Here is a 13815-nt window from a genome sequence, read left to right as displayed (position 1 = left end):
CCTCCCCCAGCCACAGGACAGCAGATGCTGCGGTGGCATCAGGCCACGTGCTTGTATTCTACCAAGACGTTGCTATCTGCCCCAGAACCACATCAGCTGAGGCTACCACTTGTTCCCCATGGGCACCTGAAGTCCTTGCGGTTGTAGAAGTCCCAGGCTGAGGCATGACACACCACCTCCCGCCCATCTGCTGGCTTCTCGATCATGGACTTGTCCCAGAATTCCTGTGGCATGGGGATGAGGCCCAGAGAGGTAAAGAAGCGGTCTGATTCTTCAAACATCTTCTTGGGTGTCCAGCCCTGGGGAGAGAGCAGACAGGGGACCTGGTGAGGGGCAATAGGGGACACTAAGAATGCCGGGGGCTGGGAAGGGTGCGAGGACAGAGACAGCCTTGTTCTTCTGGGCAGGGGAGGTCTTTTGGGGGCAGCTAGAGCTGGATCCAGCCCTTGGCATATCCAAGTGGGGAGAGAATCAGGTGAGCCATGGAGGTTTTTGGCAGCACCAGAGCATTTGGCAACATGGGTGGTGGCGATCGCCAAAGGGTGCTGGGTCCCAAGGAGCTTCCCCAGAGCAGCCTGGAAAAGCACTGACCTGTTGTTTCATGGCTGGGGTGGCATCCACCTTGGTGGCATTCGGGAAAGGTATCACCAGGTCAAAAATGTTGGACCATGACTGGGCCCACATGTTGCCTGGGAAGCACAGGAGGACAATGCATGGCAGAAGGGAGACAGGAAAAGAAGAGCAAAACCAACCAGTTACTCCCGACTCCCGTACAGGCAGTGGACCTGCCTGGTCCCTGCCCTGACTGCACAAGGGTGGTGCAAGCAAGAGCCCACCCATGCATGAGAGGTCAGGTCATGCTGAGTGTGTTGCAGAGGTGGAAGAGCCAGTCTGCTCCAGACCCATCTCATGGGGCCTTGGCCCTTCAGCCAGAGCTGAACAGAGACCAGCCCCAACTCTTGGCATGTCTTGGAGCAAACTGTGCCCGGTGGGAGATACAGTTCTGCTCGAGGGCCTAGCAAAGCCCTTACCTAGCAGGTGAGCAGGGATGGGACCCTTCAGGTTTATGTGCTCTCCACCATACTTTTTGTATAGGGCTCGGCGTACATAGGCATGCAGGTTGAGGTACAGGGGCTGCAGCTGCAGGTACAACCTCTCCAGATCTTCCTCAAAGGTGGGTGTCTCATACAGGGATCTCCAGAAGGCCCCATTGTCCGTGTAGCCTATGGTAAGGAAAGAGTAGAAGCTGTTAGACACTATGCTTCTTGGGCAAGAGGCTGTCTTGCTGCTCAGACGCTCCAGGTCCCTCCATATCTACGAGACAGTGGATCTCATGGTAATTGGTGGGATTTCCACACCCTCAAAATTTTGGCCCCGAGTTGGATGATCAGCCCAGTTCTCTGGCTACAAGGTGCTAAGATCATGGTGGGTCTCAAAGGGAGCGGGACACTGACCATTGAGCACAGCTGCCTTGTTGCTCAGTTCCACGTATCGCTTGTAGTTGCTCTTGATCTTCTTCCCAGAAGCATCCCGCCAGCCCTTCCAAGCAAAGAGAAGCCGATCGTAGTCCCGTGAGGTGGCCATGATGTCTGTGAGGTCTGAAGAGAGAGCAATGAAGCCAAAGTGATGCTACTGGATGGGCTGGACTGACACAATGGTGCTAGACCCAACATGCTGCTCAGGAGCCATCACAGAGAAGGTGGAAAGGCCCCTTCATGACCTTTCTCCATGTACCTATTCAAAAATCCCTCTTTTCTGTGCCTGTTGCAGATGACTCAATGGACACCCTGCCAGATCTTACCAGGATCCAGAGGGTGACAGACTTTGTTGTCTTCGCAGACCTTGGCTACGCTGTACGTGGTCTCCATATCTGAGAGGAGGGTATTGTACTGCAAAGAAAATCAGACCATGTGAGCTGGTTGTCCTTGCTTCTGCTCTTGAAGAATGTCACAGCCCATTGAGACGTCCCCAGGTGTTTTCCCCTGGTCCCCTCCAAGGCCCGGTGTGACCCCAAATGAAGGCAAAGGGGAGTCAATACAGGAGGGACTAGGGCCAGCAAGCAATGTGCCATTGCCACTGAAGCAGCCAGGCCCCACTGCAGCCTGGGATAGGCAACCTTTGGGTGGGAAATCCTGGCGACAAGGATCACAGCTTTGTGTAGAAGGTACAAAGCTATCACCTTGTTCAAGGGCAAAGGGCGGCTGCCGAGTAGCATTTCCTAGAAGTTGGGAGAAGCCTGTGTCTCCACACAAGGTAGTGGCAAGGGACACCCTGTCCTGCTCTGTCCCCTTGCAGCTCACCTCCTTCAGCTCATTCTCAGGCAGGGCTGCCCTCTCAATGACACTCAGCTTCTTGAGGATGCGTATGACACTTTGGTCCTGGAAGTCGGAGGTGTCGAACTGCCTGGCCTTCATGCCATACTCAAGGGTGTGCTTGGACATGGCCAGGTTCTTCTCCAGCTGCAAGGGCAGGAAGGGACAGTGGAGGAGTTACTTGAGGGAGATCTCTGAGACACAGGCCATCACCAGAAACACCACCTGGCATGTCATGACTGACAACCTCCCCATGGCTGCCCTGTGGGTACCTCATGGCATGATGAGGGTTTTCATGGAAAAGGCACCTCCTGGGTGAGAACATTACCCCTTGGCTCGGGGCAGAGGCTGCCCTGGCTTTCAAAGCTCATCTGAAACATGCTCTGGGTACCAGCTGCCTGCCTTGGCTGTTGCCTCTCCCCGCACAGCCTCAGGGTTGTTCCCATACCATGATGTCCTTGTTGTGGTCGGTGATGTTGGTGTTGTAGGCCCAGGATGCCTCAGTGTAGGCGTTCCACACTGCCTCAGCCGTGCTGTTGTACTCAGCCAAGAATTCTTTCGCTTGTGCTTCATCTGCTATTTTGTCTAGAGGTGGAGATAAATGGGGGAAGAGAAGGCGAGTCAGGAGAGTCCTCTTTGCAAGAGCACTACCCCATGGGGAAGGCACGGTTGAGCTTTTCCCAGAACTGCAGGTCCACTGAAGGATGCCACAACTTAGGAGCAGGCTGAGCCAAGAAACTGGGACAGAGGGGTGCTGCTGGGGGTGCCCCATGGGACAGGAGATGGGATAACAGAACACGCTGCATGCCCTAGACCAATCCACTTGAGCAGAAAGGATGCAGCTGAAAACAGATGACCTCTCCCGGCATGACTGATGGCATTACTACAGCAGCAAGACCACAGCTTCAGACAATGGTACACCACAGGGTTGGCTGATGGCACCTGCTTCCTGGGAAGAAACACCCCATGGGACTTCAGATGGAGCTGGTTATTTCTCTTTGCTGGCACGGGGACCTCCCCCACCCACAGCAGAGACCTCCCTCAGCATTATCCTGCCTGAGGGTTAGTGGTGTCCCTCAGGAGACCTCTTCCTGCCCCTCCCCAGGGCCTGAATGGAGCTGCAGCCTTACCAATGCCTTCAGGGTAGCCTTCAGGGACAGGGGGATGCCAGTCAAACTCAGGCCAGCCCAGCACCTCATTGGTTTTGGTGTTCTGTTCCTGAAGCCACTTGGTGACAGGGCTGAAGTATTCCAGGAGGGCCCCAGCGTCCATCTTATCCGTGCCAGTGAGGTTGAACAGGATTTCCTGCCACGGCTTGGAAGACCCAGCTCTCAACACTTCCCTGCAGAGAAGCGGGACAGCAAGAGCCAGCATGAGGCCAGGGGATGGAGAGGAAAAAAGCGGTGGTGGTGTCTCAGCATCACAAGGGTTGAAGATGCTATTCCTGAGTGGGACACGAACCTGGGAAGTGCCTCTGAAGCCCCCATCTGTCCTGCATGTGGGGACTGAGGACTCCCCATCACATACTCATGCATTTGTTAACACCCAGGGAGTCCATAGGAACCAAACATGCTTTAGTGACCTCTTGTCTGGGTGGGAGCTTGTGACAGGGACAATAGCAGTATTCTGGTGAGGACCACTCACCCCACCCCAGTGCTTTCATGTATTTCCATCCATCTATCCATCCATCTGCAAAGTTATTTCTCTAGCATTCTCCACAGCCACTTTTCCTTCCTTCCTTCCGTCCTTCCCTCCTTCCTTCCTTCCTTCCTTCCTTCCTTTGCCCATCATCAGCTGCCACGCACACGTCTGCCCATGGCAACTGTCCCAACCCTCCTCTGTCCCCACCTGAGTTTGGCTCCAGCTTCTTTGGACATGTAGATGTCACAGGTGTGCAGGGGACCGTTGTGGTTGGCCGCCTGGCAAAGCGCCTTGTGAAACTGGAACTGGAGGATGAAGCTCACAAAGTACCTGCCAAGGAAGCCCATGAAGGTGAGCACTGGGGACAAAGGGAAGCGGACAAGTACCGGGGAGCAGGGGAAGGCGCCTGGCCACACATGAAGTCCCCACGATTTGTGGTCCCAAGAGTTGCATGGTCTCTGTGTCTCGAGCAGGACAATGCATCCCAGTCCCTGCCCACAAGAGCTGAGCCCCCACTGTCCCTGCTCCCGAAGCCTCATCCCCTTGCCAGCACCGCCTCTACCTGATGTAAGGGGTGTTCCCAGGGATGTGGTATTTTGCTCCAGGGTCAAAGTTGCTTTCATTCCTTGAAACCGGAGCACAGATCCCCTGGTATTTGGTTCTGTAGACAACAGAGAACAAGAGCATGAGCACGGATGTAAGGGGTGAGAAGAATCAAGGCAGGGAACCGGAGGGGAAGGCACAATGTTGGAAAAATCTGCACAATTGGAGCATGCTTCCACGTTTATCCATCCACCCACCCACCCATCTATCCATTGTTCTCCAGCCATCTCTGTGGCTACTTTTTTCCATCCTTTTGTTCTTTCCTGCCTTCCCTCCTTGCACACCCCCAGCTTCCACACCCCCATCCACCCCTGGTGACTGTCCTCTACCTCAGATACCACCAGTCGTAGTTGTAACGGCTTGGGGGTGTGCGGCCATTGAACACGTTCCAGCGCCACTGGTCAATGAGGTAGCCAAAGGGCAGGAAGGCAATCTTCTCCAAGGCCATCTTCAGCAGGTAGTTGATGTTGCTCTCTGCATGAAACAAAGCCTGAACCAGGTTGGGAAGGAGTCTGGCTGGACAGGACTATGGCTGCTAAACATTTTGTGGGCAAGAGGGTGAGAAGATCTGAATGAGAAATGGGGACAGCATTTCAACATATAATTTTACTCGCTAGAGAAGGCTGTGGAGGACACAGGTTTCTCTAGATACAGGTCCTACTTGGGTGCCTTTTTACTAAGTAGGGACAATGGGAGTGACCAGTGTAGTGTCCCCTTGCCTTCAGCCTGGCTCTCAGAGTCAGAAGGACTTTGGTGAGTGTAACTCTAATGGTTCCCTCTTCACACATCCACCCTGGGGCCTCAGGGTGAAAGGGGGTTGATCTGCAGGGCTGTCACCACTGCAAAGGCTCTCATGGTTTAGACCCAGAACTGGAGTCAACTCTAGGACAGTCACCACCATATCATGGTGACATCTGCTTTCCCTATTGCCTTGAGGAAATCTGGGGAAGGAAAGTTGGAGAAGGACCTGCTGGAGACCCAGCTGAAGCTGTGGGGTCAGAGAAGGGTTGGCAGCACTGCCCTGAGGGGCTATTGGCTGCCATCGCTACGGTGGCATGGCTGCCAAGGGCTGGCTAGTTGGGCAACAATGCCTTGGGGCAGGGACCATCTGCTCCGTGGTGTTTATGCAGCATCGGCCCAATGCTCTTGGCTGCCGTGATGGCTTCCCCGTCATCAAACGTATTTAATGACAAGGCAGGAGGATCCCGGGACTGTCCCTCCTCCGCAAAGCAGCCGCCTGCGGCAGGAATCTGCGAACGCTTGGTTTCCTCTGCTGCTGTCCGCTTTGACTTGTCGGCTGAGAGACGTTGGGCGGGGGGAGAGACTCTCGCCAAGCCGGGCAGTGCCCTGCGGTGACAAGTCCTCCTCTGCTGAGCTGGCTGGCAGGCAGAAACATCACCCGCTGACTGTCCTCATGACTGTGCACGTAAGCGCTCAGTGCCACCTCCGCAGAGCTACACCAGGAGCTCCTGGGATGGATGTTTCTTGGCAAGGGAAAGGGGAACTCTGGAAAGGTCAAAGCCAATGAAGCACAAAGATGCTGCTTTCAGGTTTGGGGCTCTGATGGAGAAGGGAAGGGCACAGACAAGCTCTGGAGAGCATTCCTCCTGCCCTCAGGGGTGAAGAGGAGGGAGCTGTGAAGGGTCCTACATGGACCCATGGAGCCAAGAAGGGGTTGTGCATGGAACGAAGAGTGGGTGAAAGGCACACATCAGCCATGGGGTCTTGCCTGCTCTGGGTTGTGGTGCCAGACTGCAGCCCACCCTGGCATGTGCCAAACCCTTCCTGGTGCCACAGGCAGTGCCTGAGCCCTCCAGGCCACCCAGCATGCCAGGGTGGCTGCCATACCTGCGTCCTCAGTGGCACTGCTGAGGAGACCGATTTTCTTTAGGTGGCTGGGGGTGGAGACAGACAGGGACAGGACATCGCCGATGGCCTCGTGGAAACCGGGGTTGGCCCCGCTGCGGAAGGAGACGGGCTGGTCCTTGTACTGCAGGTAGTACTGGACATGGCCCATCTCATGATGCACTGTGAACAGCTGCTCCATGGTCACCGTCGTGCACTGCTTGATCCTAATGGGTGAAAAGAGAGCGTTGCCTGAGCTGGGTGAGCGACCCTGGCTGCTCGCCCACCCCCTCGATGGGAAGGACCCTCCAGGGTCCCTGAGAGGGTGGCAGCACCCCATGGAGAAAGGGAAAGACCCAGTGGAGAGGAAGGCAGGGCAGTATGGTGCCCCCAGACCTTACCCCAGAAGGTGACAGATTGGGCTGCCCAGCCAGGCTGGGGGTACCCAAAATTGTGACCACCACAGGGAGTGGAGGAGGATCTTACCCTGTTGCCCTGGCCCCCTCGTGTCCCCACACACCTGAAGTCCTTGCGGTTGTAGAAGTCCCAGGCCGAGGCGTGACACACCACCTCCCGCCCATCTGTCGGTTTCTCCAGCATGGACTTGTCCCAGAACTCAGGGGGCATCTCTAGCAGCCCCAGGGAGGTGAAGAATTCCTCTGAGACCCGGAACATGTGGGTGGCGTTCCAGCCCTGGTGGGCAGCAGGCAGTAGGTTACGGCTGAGGAAGGGTCTGCCCATGCCCTGGACATCGCCTCTGGTGCTCTCCCAGCACTGTGGGGGAGAGGTGGGTCCCTCCAAGGGACCGGGGTCCTGCCCCTCTCACCCTGATGGGGAGCCCTGGCCCCCAGAAATGGGGTGAGCATTCTTAAGAACCGCTGAACAGCAGTGCTGGTGCCCAGCATGGACAGAGAGCTGTGTGATGGTGTGGATGCAGCCCCAACCTGGGGACTGGCACCAGTCCCACCACACTGCCCTTCCTCTTTGCCCACCCGCTGCCTCTGGTCATTGGCAGCAAGGGAGTGGGGTTATTTCTTTGTGCCTTCCCCTCCTGGACATGGCTTTTCTGCTGTCCCGTATGCAGGTATGAGAAACTGCTCCTATGGGCTCAATGTTACGGGCAAGCCTTGGCCAACACCCCCATTTTTGTCCCCCTGGTGCCACCAGTGAGTCCCTCAGCCCATCACCTGCTGCACCATGGTGCTTGTGACATCAAGGTTGGGCTTCCCAGGGTAGGGCACCATCAAGTCATAGATGTTGTTCCACTGCTGAGCCCACATGTTGCCTGAGAAGAGAAAACAGCTGGAGCAGAGCTGGTGGTAGGTCGGGAGGAAGAGAAGCACAGTGATAAATGGGACTTCCCTGTCCCACTATGGCCCTGTGTGTGCCCCTCTGGCCCCACCAGCACCCCTGGGCACAGGCTGGGGGGGTGTCTTTCCTCTTACCCAGCAGGTGAGCAGGGATGGGACCCTTCAGGTTGATGTATTTGGGGCCATAGCGGTCGTAGAGCTTCCTCCGGACGAAGGCGTGCAGGTTGAGGTAGAGTGGCTCCAGCTGGTTGTAGAGATGTTCCAGGTCATCCTCAAAGGAGGGTGAGTCGTACCACGAGCGCCAGTAGCTCCCTGTGTCCTCGAATCCTGCCAAGGAGGCAGTGATGACCCCCGGCACTGGCCCCCAGGGGCTGCCCCCCACCCAGGGGGACCAGGGGACACCACTGGGATTGTTGATCCTTCCCCAAAGTGGAAATGGAAGTTGGATGCCCAGCTGCATGGGGGATGGGGAGAGCAGCAGGGCACCCCATTGCCTCGGCCCCAATTCCCACCCCGATACCTCACCACCCCCTGTATCCCCCCATCCTGCTCGTACCATCCATCTGATAGGCCTCGTTGCTCAGCTTCACAAACTCCTCGTACTTGGCGCGCAGTGGGTTTCCCGCAGCATTGTGCCACCCCTCCCAGGCGTAGAGCAGCTTCTTGTAGCTGCGGGAGGTGGCCATGATGTCTGAGATGTCTGGGACAGAGGGGACAAGTAGGACATGAGAGAGGGGCAGGACAGGAGCGTCACATCCCACAGCAGCTCTGCAGAGGTGCCACCACAATTGCAGAGACCCAAATACCCATCCTTGCCCCAGGGCAACCTTGATGAACGTGGGTGGAACCTGCCAACCCCAACCCACTGGGGATCTGGGGACCAGGACAAACTCTTCGCTATGGGGTGCTCAGCACTTTGCAGGAGTAGGGTGACAGGGACCATACCTGGTTCCAGGTCCCAGCAGGTACCGTTGGGCAGGCACACTTTGGCCGTGGAGTAGATTTTGTCCATGTTGCTCAGGATGGTGTTGTACTGTGGGGAAGGAAAAGATGTTGGGGCTGCAAGGGGATGGGAATGGCCCTTCAGGAGGGATCTACAGACTTCCCAGCTCCAGAGCGTGTGTGTGTGTCCGGAGGGATGTGGAGGAGGACTGGTGTGTTTACACAGCATGTTTTTGGTGAGATAAGCATGTTATCACCCAGAGGTTTTGCACCCGTCGCACGGTGGGAGCAGGGAGGCTCTTCGGGACAGAAAACCCGTGCACAGCCACTCGCCGAGCCCCCCTCAAACACAGCGTGAGCCCTCGTGGTGTCCCGGAGAGGGGCTATTTATAAAACTCTTTGTCAGCGGGGCTGCAGCACGGCCTGTTTATCCAAGCGGGTTAAAAAAAAAAAAAGAAAAAAAAAAGATGCAGGAGGAGGAGGGGGGTTTATTTCTGTGAGCTTCAACAACAGCAAACAATAGCAACAGGAGGTTTCCTGGAACCTGCCTGGGGAGCCCATTCCCAGGGAAGGAAATTCCTCCTCTCCGTCCCTCTCTCCGCTCCCATCCCTCTGCTCCGGCCGGGCAGAGGGGATGGAGACAGGGGACAGTGGTGGCTGCGGGATGGAGCTGCCCGGGGATGGGTGAGACATGGCTGATGCGCAGAGAGGAGACGTGATGCTGTCTGTTATCTGTGGGAGGGTGGGGATGGGTTTCCTGGAAGGAACTGGGGCAGACGCTTCTCCGGAAAGGATTGTGTCACCGAGCTTTGCCAAGGTTTCGGTGGGGAGGGCTGTCAGGGAGCCGTGGGCCAGGCTGGAGGGGACAGCAGTGACATTGTCCCTGCAGTGGTGCAGAGACAAGTGGCCACCAGCCTCAGCCTGGGCAATGTTTTCATGCAGGGAAGTTGAAATCATGTCGCATTTAGATAACCCACCCTGAAAGCTCAGGACCGTGATGGGGAAGTCTCAGGATGTCCTGATGTCCCTATGGCGGAGCTGTGTCACCGAGGCACAGCATTTCTGGGCTCGCAGGGAGGCTCAGGACCTGGGTGGCTGCAGCAGCCCTCCTTCTCAGCTGGCTGCATCCCCAGGGAGCACTGGAGGGGGGGGGGGAGCCAGCTGGACCCCAGCCATGGGCACAGCCTGGCCGGTCTCCAGGTGACGCCCAAGGCCGCTCTGTGTAAGCAGGAAATGTCCGGTTCCCACTGGGATAGCTCCGAGATGAGATTAGGGCTGGATAACGGGGCCAGCGAGCACCCACATTCCCTGGAGACAGCACCCCGACTCCCCCCTCCATCACTGTCTTCCCTGTGCAGAGGCCAGGGAGTCCCTCCAAAATGCACTGGAGGGGCAATGGGCCAGTGACAGAGTCTGGAGGCTTGGGTAAAAATCTTTTTAAGGGGTTTTGCAGCACCCCAGCAATGCCCAGGGCTTTGCCAGCACCTCACCTACCTGCTCTCTCTTCTCCAGGGGCAGGTTGGAGGGTCCCAGGGTCTGGATGGAGCCGATGATTTTCTTCAGCTGCGGGTCACTGAAGTTGCTCCAGGTGCTGCTGTAGAGCTCTTTGGCTTTCTTCCCCCACAGCTCTGTAAAGTTTTGCTCCTTCAGCGATGCCTCAACCTGCACGGCGAGAGGAGACATGAGGACTCAGAACCAGCCCTGGGACATGCCACCACCCTGGCGATGCTGTGGGGGCCAGGTTCAGAGCTACGAGGGTTTGTGGGAGCCAGAGGGGACGGGACACGAGGTGGCAGGCAGGGCTGTCCCCGCTCTGTGACATTCATAGATAGAGACATCAGCTTCCAGCCAACGCGGCAACGTCTGCAGCCCCCGCTCACTCGCGGCGCTCCGGGCGAGCATCCACCGAGGCGGCCTTTGAGGATGTCTTGGAGGTGGCTCCGGGGTATCGTGGCCCAGATGGGGTGGTGATGTGGGGCTGGGGGTGTCCATCCCATGCCGACAGGGTGTCTGGGTGCTCCTGGGCTGGCTCTGGGAGCTGCCAGACCCCAGTGCAGAAGGAGCTCTGAGGTCTGGCTTCATTTTATTCCTATTCCTGTCTCTCACCTTCACAGAAGCCCAAAGGAAAACTACAAAGATGTCACGTTCTCTTTCCTCCTTCCTATACCTCCTTGCTAGATCTACACATTTTTCCTTTGGCTGTCTGCAGCCCTTGCCCTATCAGTGCCATATCTGGGTTTCACCTTGCAGAGGGGCACCGATTGGCATCGAGACCCCAATTTTGGGTCTCTCACTGTCACCCATCTCCTGCCAGCCCCGACCTCCCTTCCCAGGGCTGTGGGACAGCAGGGAGCTGCCTGCGCTGTGGGGGGGTTATTTAGGCAGCTGGAGCTGCAGCCGCTGGCCATAATTTTGGGACAGGGGTGTGTGCGCGCCAGCGTTTGGCCATAATTTTGGGACGGGGTGTTTTGCAGGCGGTCGCATCCCAGCCTGGCTGGTGTCAGCTGTATTTTCAGGAAATGCTGGTATTTTGTGAGGGTCCCAGCCCAGTCAATGTGCACGGTGGAGTGAGGTGGTGCAAAGCGCCTGTATGCTGTCCGTGTGCCGTCCCAGTGTGATTTATGGAGCTAATTAGCTGTTATTCGTGGCATTTTTAGCCTGACTCCAACAAGCCTGGTTTGTTTTATTTTAATCTTCACATTCCCTCAGCTGGCAGTGGGGAGGGAAGGGAGTTATGGTGCGGCAGGGCTGGATGCTGCCCGCGGCAGGGACCCACGCAGCCAGGGGACACAGTGGTGGGGATGTCGAAAGTACTGGGTGCCTCTGGTTGCCCACTGCCGGGCACCCATCACGTCCCTCAGACATCCCAGCACCCACAGCAATCCCTCTGGGTACCAACCAGCCCTGACCCCCTGACACGCCGTGGTGTGCCCGCCCCACGGACACCCAGCACCGGAGTGAGATGCTCTTGCATCACCCCACTAAATGAGGGATATCTTTACCCCTTCCCAGACCCCGCTGCAGAGCTGGGGAGCTGTGGGAAACAGAGTCCAGCTGTGTTTCATCTTCTCCTTGAACAGGCGCCTGTGTTTGGTCAGGCAAATTGTACCCTAAACTCTCCTGACAGCTCCGTGGAGTGAGCTGAGTCCGGTGGCGCTGCCGGAGACCCCCACACCGCGGCCATGCCCACCACCCCTGGCCCTTTGCGCCCGCAGCTGGGAGCTCTCTCTGCGGGGGTGCCCCTCTGGGGGGTCAGAGGTTCCTGGACTCCTGCAGCCCCCAAATCTCCCTACCAAACCCTCCCACCCTGGTCCCTCCCCGCTCCTGGTTGCGCAGTGAAGATTCAGTGGCGCAGGATGCAGCTGAGGGTGCTGGGGCTGCTCTGCCCCGGGCACCTGCAGAAGTCCCGCACCCGTGAGGAGCCCCTGAACCCCAAACACCATCGCCAGCCCCTTGCCCAGAGCCTCAGCTTGCAGGAGGTGGTACATCTCCCTCTCCTGCAGCCAAGCTCCCTGTCTGCCATTCCAGCATCCCTCTGTCCATCCCTGCCTTCGTCCTCCTGCCTTACCTGTCACTTTGTCCCTGGGCCACCCTTTTTGGCAGGTCCTGGAGGGGCCCACACCATGGTGGCCTGGCTCAGCCCCTCTTGTGTTATAGACATGCGTGGGGTTTGCCTGGCCCAAGGCTTCCCCAGATGCACCAAATTCAGCCTTTCAGGTGGTGCTGGCCAGCTGTTAACCCTTTAGTACTCAGTGCTTCCCCGTCCCACCACACACCTCCTTGGGATGATCTCAGGGGCCAGATCCCCTCCTCTTCCTGGGCTGCCTTGGAAGCCTCGACAGGGCAGGGAGCACCTGGCCGTTAGCCTCGGGTATTTATTAACACGGGCGAGGGTGAAACCTGGCCTGGAAATGCCTCTTGAGAAAAGTCCATGCCAAGGTGCTTTCCGGGCCCTAACCTTGGCTGGGATGCTCCTGCTCTGCCCCAAGGTCCACGGCCCCACCACAACATCTGCCGCAGACGCTGGGCACCTGCCCAGACATCGCGTCAGCTCCCTGAAAAAAGGCTGAAGGGGCACTTGGGTGCTCTCGGGTGTCCTGCCAAGTTGGCAGCGGCCAGACCTGGCGCTGATCTTCCCCCTCCCCGTGCAGGAAGACGTGTTTTCTTCCTGCCACAGGGCACACTGTGCGCCCGTCCCCGTCCCCATCCCCGTGGGTTCAGCACTGTATGGCAGCCTGTGGGGCACAGGGGTGATATCGTGGTCCCTGAACGCACCCTGGTCACATATGGGATGCACCAACCCCCGTGCTATATGGGGTGGCAGGTATATCTCCGAGCCTCACGCAGTGCCGTGGCAGTGCCCCCTGCGCCCGGGCCGCCAGCAGCCCCCGGGGCACCGCAAGAGCCGGGGAAACCTCTGCAGCGTGCCCAGGCACCGCGGTGCCCCAGCTCACGCCGGGCAAGGGCCGTGCTGCAGGTCACCCACCCGAGAGCAGCCCCCAGGCTGCTCGCAATCCCTGTCCCGCTAAATCCAGCCTAAAGATACGCAACACCCCCCCCGGCCAAACACGCACATGCCTGCGGGATGCACACAGCATCACTCCCTGCCGGGGCTCTGCCCGCACGTATCGTGGCTGACGGCAAATTCCCAATAGGCTGGAGTGCTTCCCCGAAGCTGGCTTCATCCCCGTGGGCTGGGGACGTGGGGACGGGGGGTGGCAGCCTCGGTCCCCTTTCCACCCTGTTGCTTGTGCACACTTTGGGCTCCCGGTGTCTGCCCCAAAGCAAAAGCCCCCAGCACCGGGATGCGGTGGGGCTCTGGCATGGCACCGGGAGGTGGTGGCACTGGGCAGGGACAGGGACACTGGACACCTGACCCGGGTCCGGGAAGGGGCATAAGGAAAGTGGAAGGTGCTGGGAGGAGGCAACCACCTCTAAAAATAACCTGGACTTTGGTCCAGGACCAGGGCTGCCACGCCAGGGCAGAGCCTCTCCGAGAGCCAATTTGGGGCAACACCCTGCGGTTCCCGGGCTACAAGTCCCAGCCCCGGTTTGCCCTCCTGGGGTACCGAGACAGGAGCCCACGAGGAGGAAGGGGACCACGCCAAGTGTCCCCACCATGCCCCAGCCACCCCCCGGGCCCCCGATCCCGGGGGCACCCC

At 58.1% G+C, this 13815-nt stretch overlaps 2 protein-coding genes across 2 annotated transcripts in view; one reads left to right on the top strand and one right to left on the bottom strand.

Annotated features, from left to right (window-relative positions):
* The window catches only part of ACE (angiotensin I converting enzyme), a 13941-nt gene extending 3623 nt beyond the window's left edge, over positions 1-10318 (bottom strand). Inside the window, exons 1-18 of the mRNA XM_009883828.1 lie at positions 10148-10318; positions 8657-8744; positions 8268-8411; positions 7847-8038; positions 7589-7686; positions 6922-7094; positions 6405-6628; positions 4886-5030; positions 4516-4614; positions 4161-4283; positions 3443-3654; positions 2761-2897; positions 2301-2459; positions 1802-1889; positions 1455-1598; positions 1032-1223; positions 592-689; positions 127-299 (exon numbers count right to left, since the gene is read on the bottom strand). Coding sequence (XP_009882130.1) covers positions 127-299; positions 592-689; positions 1032-1223; positions 1455-1598; positions 1802-1889; positions 2301-2459; positions 2761-2897; positions 3443-3654; positions 4161-4283; positions 4516-4614; positions 4886-5030; positions 6405-6628; positions 6922-7094; positions 7589-7686; positions 7847-8038; positions 8268-8411; positions 8657-8723 — 2468 coding nt within the window. The 5' untranslated portion in view covers positions 8724-8744; positions 10148-10318. The remainder of the gene's footprint in view (positions 1-126; positions 300-591; positions 690-1031; positions 1224-1454; positions 1599-1801; positions 1890-2300; positions 2460-2760; positions 2898-3442; positions 3655-4160; positions 4284-4515; positions 4615-4885; positions 5031-6404; positions 6629-6921; positions 7095-7588; positions 7687-7846; positions 8039-8267; positions 8412-8656; positions 8745-10147) is intronic.
* Positions 10319-12009: 1691 nt separating this feature from the next.
* LOC104285402 (cytochrome b561) overlaps positions 12010-13815 on the top strand; it is a 16424-nt gene continuing 14618 nt past the window's right edge. The window contains exon 1 of the mRNA XM_009883857.1: positions 12010-12067. Coding sequence (XP_009882159.1) covers positions 12010-12067 — 58 coding nt within the window. The remainder of the gene's footprint in view (positions 12068-13815) is intronic.

This window comes from Charadrius vociferus, unplaced genomic scaffold, assembly GCF_000708025.1.
Source record: "Charadrius vociferus isolate BGI_N301 unplaced genomic scaffold, ASM70802v2 scaffold484, whole genome shotgun sequence".
In the NCBI taxonomy this organism is placed as follows: domain Eukaryota; kingdom Metazoa; phylum Chordata; class Aves; order Charadriiformes; family Charadriidae; genus Charadrius; species Charadrius vociferus.
This window is presented reverse-complemented; position numbering and strand designations above follow the sequence as displayed.